Source organism: Gossypium raimondii, chromosome 6 (assembly GCF_025698545.1).
Source record: "Gossypium raimondii isolate GPD5lz chromosome 6, ASM2569854v1, whole genome shotgun sequence".
NCBI lineage: Eukaryota > Viridiplantae > Streptophyta > Magnoliopsida > Malvales > Malvaceae > Gossypium > Gossypium raimondii.
In genome coordinates, this window is record NC_068570.1 from 23,684,925 (window position 1) to 23,693,968 (window position 9,044).

The following is a 9,044-nucleotide window of genomic DNA, read 5'->3' on the forward strand; positions in this document are numbered from 1 at the left end:
ATTTCACGGTTTTGAATACATCTAACATGATCTTGCATTATCACCTCGAATTCTTCAATCATTTCAATCAATCCCAGGAATTTACCATTGCTATCTTGATAGAGTTTTTCATTGGATCCTCGAAAAGCCAAATTATGAGTAGCAAGACATTTCATAGCTGAAAATATTCTAAGTAAAACTTGCCTCCATCGCTCTTTCTCTTTCATAATTTGTTCTTGAAAAATTTTATCAATTCTTTCATTTTTATCCAACCTTACACTCATTTCATTCCAAGTATTCGTATTAGTCATATGCTCAGCACTGTTTTCATGTTGTTTGAGCCCCTCACTAATATGCCTCCAATCAATTAAACCCTCATTTGCTAACAAACTTTGGTTACTAATAGATTTAAACAACTTACAACAAAAACAAAACACTTTGTCAATATGTTTGGAATAAACCAACCATTTTCTATCGCTAATCTCTCCATTGCTCAACTTCCTAGAAAAATAAGCATATGAAAAATGCTTATTATTATCGAGAGGAAAATTAAGATTTATTTCTCTTATAGGCCTCTTTTCAACTAAAATGTCTCTTGTTTTGTTATTAAGATTAGCCCAATTTCTAGGATCATAAATATCCAAAGAAGGAATTGTTTGTTCTTCATCAAAGCCAATATTAGGAGGAATTGTTTGTTCTTCATTAAGACCAAAATTTTCAATATTGGATACATTTGGCACATCATTAGGCTCATTTGGATCATTAATTTCATCATTCTCATTGATATCATTTTGCAAACTTTCATTTGATTGATCCAAATTTTCATTAAAATTACTTTTTAAAAACAAATTTATCAATACTACATTGTTGTGATTTTTAACTCTTCATCACATTTTCTCTTTTCCTTTTTCACTATAAAAGATAAATCAAATGCTCAAGTAACACAAGAAAATAAAACAATAGCACTTGACAGAAGATTTGCTTTCACATTTGCTAATTCCAAAAGTCAAATCGAGTCATTGGAATTACAATGTCCAATTATTTGTGAGGAAAATACAACTAAAAAATGAAATGAGTAACAAAAACAATTAAGATTTCAATTGCATAAAGCCATAAAGAAAGGGTATGTAGTAGTATATTGTACAAAAAAAGGAATTAGGGGGAGAAGCTTTATTAGTTAAAACCCAAAAATATCATCAAAATAAGAATGAAAAGATTACAAGAAAGAAGAATCAAATTAATATTATTCAAAGTGTATCCAAGTTCCAAAGTTGAGGGCGATATTTTTGAATAATCATGTTACACGCTTTGTGCCTTTTGACTAGAAATAATATTACTACTCCAAACGCATACATTTCGTTCTTCATTTCATCTTCGCCAACTTTCATCTTTCATTTTTTAACCATCAACATTCTATCTTATATTTTTATCCCTACGGATTTACTATTTAATGTAAATTATATAGATGTTATATGGTGGGAAAAACTATTCAAATTTAACTACTATTAACATCTATTTTACACACCATGTTCATGTATGTTAATTAAAATATATTTCTTTTTATTAATATTTTTATAAAAATATATTAAATAAAATGATTTAATATGGAGAAAACTATAATTATAATTTTACTTACAATAAAAATTAGGAATCTTTTTTTATTTTTACTTTAATATTTAAATAGTATTAAGTGCTTGTTTATACTAACAACATTTATAAGTTGCAAAATAAATCATTTATATAAAGTTTAAGCCAAAAGTTAATAATAAGTTCAAAACTATTTAATTTCAATTATTCTATATCGTTTAAATTTGCGTTTTCTCGTTAAGAATGCAATGTGCATTATCATTTTTCGTCTATAATCATTATGTTTTGTTCTATTTCTTGTTTGAGTTTATATATACGGAGATACTTGAACTTGACAATTTAATTCTACTTTATACTTTTTTTATTGGTACTTCACTTCAAAATTGTAAGTCAAGTTGATACTTTTTATTGGTATTTGACTAACACTATTACATTTTAGATTGATAATCCATAGAATGTTGACATGTATCACAAAATGATAATTTTTTAGAAAATAAAAAGGAATTTTTGGTTTTTTTAATTTTATTTTACATACATAAGGAACCTAGATTCATTTTAACTTAATTCATTTGCTCATGGACAATTTTGTCTAGGTTCATTTTAATTTTTTAGTAATTTTATAAATTTATAAAATAAAATAAATTTCTTTTATAAAATTTTCATTTTTAAAAAAATTATATTTTTCTTGAATTTTAGGATTTTTTTATTTCACGTGCACAATGAACTTGGATAAATGGTTGTCCATATTTAAATTAATTTGGGCAATCATTCGTGTTCTTTGAGAACATGTATTTTTCTAGTAATTTTATGTACTTTTATAATTTCAAAAATAAAAATAATATATTGTAAAAATAATAAATTTAATTTTTATTCTAGATTTTTAAAAAAACTATGATTATATAAGTCATTTTAAAATAAATTTTATTACTTAAGTGACAAATTTAAAATAAATTTCAGATTTTAAAAAGAATATAAATAATTTAAGCAACAGAGTAAATTTTATTTTAAAAATACTTTTATATTATTTTTTGAAAGTATAAAAAATATAAAATTACTAAAGAAAGATGCATTCAGACAATCATTTGTCCATATTCATTGCATCTTCAAAAAATTCTAAAACAAAAATTTATAAAATATTGGAGTTTATTTTTAAAAAATATTTTTATTTTAAAATTATAAAAATATAAAATTATTTAGATCCCACATAAAAAGTATGTGATTTCCTATTATATTTTTATTTTGAAGTTATAAAAACATTCTATCGATTGTTAGTCCAAATTAGGTACCAATAAAAAGTATTAATTTGATTTATGAATTTTAAGTTTAGCTACTGATTAAATAAATAAATAAAGTACTAAATAGATGCAAGTTACCAAGTTCGGTACCTCAATATATGTTAAGTTTTCTTGTTTTAATTTGAAGTTTAAGATTTAAGTTTAGTTTAGCATTGTTTCTTAAAAGCACTTTTGAGAATAAATTAAAATTTTTGCTTCTATTTTTACAAAATATTTTTGTCCCAAAAGTATTTTTGAAAAGTTTAAAAGCATTTTGTTTAGTAATATTTGTATCTCAAAAGTACTTTTTGCCCAAAATACTTCTTAGAAGCAATGTTAAACTGATACTTAATCTCTTTAATTTAGTATAATTTAAGTATTTTACTTTATTATATTACTAATAGAACTACCTCGATAATAATTATATTAATTAAAAAACATTTACATTTTAATAGAATATCTAAAAGTTATTTTTATTTTAAAAATTATATCACTTTAATAACAATGCTATTATTGATTTCAACTTGAATAGTACAATTTTTAATAAAATTTGTGCTATGATTTTCCCATGAAATTATATACCACCTAATTTATTTTACTATGATATGCTCATACAATTATAAATGACTCATCGGTCATCACCCTTTTCTTTAGAATTTTCTTGAAAAATCTGAAAGTTGAAAACAAAACCCCAAAGTTTTTTATATAATGAATTATTTGGTTGTTTAATTTTATAAAACAGTTATTTTAATTTTTTATTTATTTTTTAATTCTTAAATTTACGTTTTTTGTCAAATTATCTCAAAATAATCGAAAAAATTAATGTTTTTAACTTTACTATGTGACATAAAGGGTTGTCATGTGGATAACGTGTCAGCATTTAATTAATTTTTAAAATTAAAAGAATATTTTAAAATTTAAAAATATTAAAATTATTTAAAAGAATAAAAATATATATTTTAAAATTTTAAAAATTAATTAAATGATGATATTTCATCCATGTGGCAATCCACATTAGCAAAGTTAACAAATAATAACTTTTCTATCTATTTTAGAGTGATTTGATAAAAAGTACAAATTTAAAAACTAAAAAATGAAAATTTAAATAAAAACCTAAAATATTTTTTATATAAAGTTAGAAAAATAACTTTTTAAAGTCTACGAAATTGTCCACATATACCCACCCAGCAGAGATGGTGTGGTGTAACAACGTGATTGCATAAAAGACAAACAAAAAATGTGATGCATTTAATTAATTAAGACCTAAGTGCTTACTTCAATTGCATGATGTCATTACAATTACAATATATTCCCATAGCTACAGTAAGTGCTTTTATATATATATATATATATATATATATATATATTAAATACCCATAATAACATGAGTATGATTATCATGGTTTCCACCACAATCTCTTTCCCTCTTAGGTTTTCAACTACGGCCATGGATGCTCCCAAGTTTAACTATGACAAGGTTTATTCATTTTCACTTTCTTTTAAATTTTTTAGAGATTTTTACTCTTATTTTTTTTTCTAAATTTTGGTGAAAGCCTTTTTTTAGGTGGAAACTGTTCGAAAGCAGTTGGAACATTTGCAGAAGGAGAATCAAATGCTTAGACTATTACTTGAAGCAATGAGCGAAAAGTACAACATACTTCATAAAATTTATCTCCAACAATCGAATTTGAAGTCGGATTCATATGATGAATACTCGAATAAGGGGTTAAATTGGCCTCCAATTTCGACCGTAATGAAGACTTCGCATATTTTTGTGAAAACAGATCCTAAGGACAATAGTCTTGTAAGTGATCCATAATCCATAGTTTTTTCCTTCATATATTTTGAAAAATGGATGTAAGGGGAGATGAGATGAGAATGATTTTTGTTTTGGACCGTTAGCATAAAATTACCATTTTACTTTTATATATGTATAGTTTTATATACAATATTTTTTAAATGCCTAAATATTTATTTCACTTCTAAAATATTGAAATAAAAAAATAACTAAAATCAAATTGAGACGAATAATAATAGATATACCTAATATTTATGGAAATAAAGATGGTTTTGAAGATTACACTCTTATAATGAGATGAGGTGAGTGATGAATCTAACAATCTAATGTGTTATTCATATATGGCTTAATATGTATAATTATTAGTATACCTGTTATTGATAATATGACTTTTGATTGAAAATGAGTTATTTAGATAGTTGGAGGAAATACGGTCAGAAAGTTACTAAAAATAACCCATCACCTCGCGCTTATTTCAAGTGTTCTCTGACTCCTGCATGTCCAGTAAAAAGGAAGGTATTTACATATTTATTCTCTTTACTTCCTGTATTCAAATATACACCACTTATAACGTGTGTTTTTATCTCTGCTCCGCTTATTAAGTCGATATTATGAGTTAGAGAGATGATTTCGAAATTAAATTATAATTCTTACGATATTATTTTGATAATTTGTATTTTTGAAATTTTAAAAATTAAATTAAAATTTTATTATTTTAGGGTCAAAGTATAAATTTTTCTTTTCTAATTCAAAATTTTAAAAGATTTAAATGAAAATTTTTTTATTTTAGGGGCGGGCTACATCGATAATGAGTCAACTCAATATTAATTTAGTTGTAAAATTATTAAAATACTCTTATTGCAAAGAGTAATTAATATTATTATAAAATATTTTTATCTTTTGTTACTTTTATCTAATATTTGAAAAATATTATTAAGGAATCAAATACTGAGACCAATAAATTCAAATAAAAATTCTTACCACGCCATCAATAATGATAAATTTATAAATATATTTTTAATATAAAATATACCCAGGCCGTTGTATAATAAAATCTAAGATATTTTTATGTTTCTAGGTTCAACGATGCGTGGAGGACAAATCTTTTCTTATGGTAACGTATGAAGGACAGCATAACCATGATGTTAATCCTACTGTACGACACTCTTTAACTTCCTCAACTACCTTTCCTATTCTTTTTGTTAACCATCACTAAAAATTATCTTGGGAATGTTATGCAAAATTATGGCACAAGCAATAACGTTGATGACGACTGCGACGATGACAACAACCAACAATAATGTGACTTTAGCCATCAGTACCAGAACAAGCTAAACCATCAATCTCGTGAACAGAAAAATGAAACTAAAATGCTGGGGTGATTTTAATATGTGAAAAGCAGGGGAACAAATGAATTGATAAGGCATCATTTCAAGTTGTGGTTGAATTAATTTTTTTCAATTTTTTGTATTTTATTTTAAGCTCATAAAATTAAATGATTTAAAATAACTTTTCAATTACCCAACTTTTAAAAATTATGTAATAGTCACTAATGTTAACGAATTGTTATATTTTGATCACTGTTCGTTAACTTCCATTAAGATGATGACGTGGCATGTTAATTCAAAAGGTTAATAATTATTTGGCCCTAAATTATGGTTAAAATATCATTTTGATATTTTTAATTTTTTCTTACAAATAATTCTAATTTTTTTTAAAATGTCTTATAAATAATCTTAAAATTGATTCAAAATTATAAAAGAACCCTCTCTCTCATTTCATCTTTGTTATCTCAGAAAAAAAACCCTTTTTCATCCTCACTCTCCTCTCTAGGTCTCCTTCATTTTCCCTCACTTTTTCTCTTTTACCAAACAAAATCCAACTCCAAGTTTCATTTATTTTATGTTGGGGATAAACCTGAATTAAGCAATGAACAAGAACAAATAAAAAAAAGTTAGACACAAATATTTACGTGCAAAAACACCTCTAGAGAGGATAAAAACTGTTGGATCATCGATACGCCCCGTGGCACAACGGAAAAATTATTCATGTGATCGTCAACCACAGATCCATGTACAAGGAACGAATCGAGTTGAAATAGGGTTGAAAATATACCTTTTTCAAACTAAAAAATGGTGTGTAACGTTGTTGGTTGGAATCCTTTGCGCGATGTTGATCCAAGCTGCAACAAAAGTGTCTCAGCCTCTACGTAGTCCACCCAGTCAACGACGAATAGAAAAAATCTTTGAACAATTTTAGAGAGAATTCATTTGTTAACTCCCACATAATCAAAGATTATATTCCATTTATTAATATCATATATTAAAATGGAATGATTCTCTTTTTACTTTCTAGAGAAAATCATGGAAGATATTGAAATTATATTCTTTCCAAAAGAATATTAACTTCTATAATTATCAACTTAAAGATGTTGTAAATCGTATCCACCAGGTAATCCTACTCGCCAGGTCATTCTATCCGCTAAGCTATACTATTCGCCAGGCAATACTGTCCGCTAGGCGAATACTAACTTTTATAATTATTAACTTAAAGATGTTGTAAATCGTATCCACCAGGTAATCCTACTCGCCAGGTAATTCTATCCGCCAAGCTATACTATTTGCCAGGCAATACTGTCCGCTAGGCGATACTATCCACTAGACGGTATTGTTCGTCAGGCGATACTATCTGCCAGGTGATACTTATCCGCCAATGATAAGAATACGTTATATCATATGTAGAAAGGTATGCGTCCATTCTATTGGCGTGAAACCTATTCACTTTAACCATAGGGTTTAACCTTGTAGATTCTTGTAACGTTGGTAGTAATACTAGAACATTTCTAATGTTACAAACAATGAGTGGCATCTAGCAATGCATCATTGCTATCAAAGTTACAAGAAGTTGTGATTCGACATAACCTTTCTGTGATAAACTTTTTCATGTATTAGATTATTTTATCCTTTATATCTAGATTGGACACAAGTCATGGTATAGTCACACTTGTATGGTCCAATCTCATATTTTTTTAATAATCTGAGTAAATTATGTTAAATAGATAAGTGTGATATCTCATATCAACTTATTTGAGCATGGCCATGCATTTCTAGTCTTACTCCATCAAGTGGCCCAAGATATTACTCCTATTATGTAGGAGGGATAAATCATATCTTGATCAATCATATCCTACTACATGGATTATGGTATATCCAACATCAATCTTTATAGTACAACCTATTACGGTAGATGTTTGACTGTATCAAAATATACGACTCGCGATGTTGGGACAATGATAATCTCAAGTCTAAGAATCATATACATAATAATCACTATGAGTAATGTTTGTGACTATTACATAATAATCCAAGAAACATACTCATGGTTGGTCAGTCCAGTATGTTATTCTCTAACACATACTCATGTATTGATTTTGACATCCCTATGTCAATGACAATACTTTGTCATCAATCAACTACACATTAGTCTCAATGCATTATTATTGTCCAAGCCCACAATAATACTTGACTAATGACTTTTTTAAGAATATCATATTATTCTTAAGACTTTATTATTATTCAGTTTATTATATACACCGAATAAGAAGCTGAAATAATAATGGCAATGTATATTAATAACGAGGTAAAATGAGTATGTAATTACAATCATCTCATGATTAGTCTTTGGGCATACTCTAACAAAAACTACAAGCAAAGAAAACTTCACTAAAATGACAAATAACTGAAGAAGAATACAAGATGGAGAAAAACAAAACAAGCCCCAAAATCCCGAAAAATAAAAAGCTCTCTGGCTAAAACATAAAATTTCCTTTAAACTCTCTTTTGTTGAGTTGTTGAATCAATCTCTCTAGGGTTGCTAAAAAATCTATTTATAGGTTGAAATTCCTAGGCTAATATGATTAAAATATCCCTATAGTTATTAAAGTTCGACTAGAAAAGATAGCAGAGTTTAACTAAGGGAAGAAACTTGATTAAGTGCGAAACATATTGCCCGTCATGACGTCGTTTATTGGCTCACCGTGACATCATTCGTTCGTCATCGGGATGTCGGTTTCTTCTCATCAGGACATCATGTGTCGCGTCGTCAGGACGTTGGCTATTTCTTGTGGAGACATTAACCTTGTTTTATCCAAAATGCAAGTCACACTCTAAAAATCTCTACTTTGACTCGTATTTTCGTAATGCCTTCTTTGTTGAGCCTCGTTAGAGGCCTAACTCAATTTTTACAGGATACTAACCAAGTCCAAAAAATGTTTGAACTTGAAAACTGGAAGGTTTTTGGTCATCACAACAGTTGGATTATTTTCTTTGCCGATTTTGCGAATCTAAACATCTTCTTGAGCGACCACCTCTCAAACAAAGTGGTACCACATGTCCATGTGCTTTGTT

General features: G+C 27.1%; 1 protein-coding gene across 5 annotated transcripts; it reads left to right on the top strand.

The window, feature by feature from the left end:
- The first annotated feature begins 4,220 nt into the window (after positions 1 to 4,220).
- LOC105772761 (uncharacterized) lies at positions 4,221 to 6,218 on the top strand. 5 transcript variants are annotated; one of them, XR_008197111.1, is made up of 5 exons: positions 4,221 to 4,317; positions 4,405 to 4,644; positions 5,054 to 5,154; positions 5,717 to 5,794; positions 5,894 to 6,218. XR_008197111.1 is itself a non-coding variant. In XM_052632956.1 (4 exons), exons 1-4 carry the CDS (start codon positions 4,231 to 4,233, stop codon positions 5,897 to 5,899), a joined length of 411 nt encoding a protein of 136 aa, XP_052488916.1. In that variant the 5' UTR covers positions 4,227 to 4,230; the 3' UTR covers positions 5,900 to 6,218. The 5 variants fall into 5 exon arrangements, 3 of the variants coding, with proteins under 3 accessions (XP_052488916.1, XP_012449654.2, XP_052488917.1); XR_008197110.1 differs by having other exon boundaries at positions 5,717 to 6,218; XM_052632956.1 differs by lacking the exon at positions 5,054 to 5,154 and having other exon boundaries at positions 4,227 to 4,317.
- The last annotated feature ends 2,826 nt before the right edge of the window (positions 6,219 to 9,044 follow it).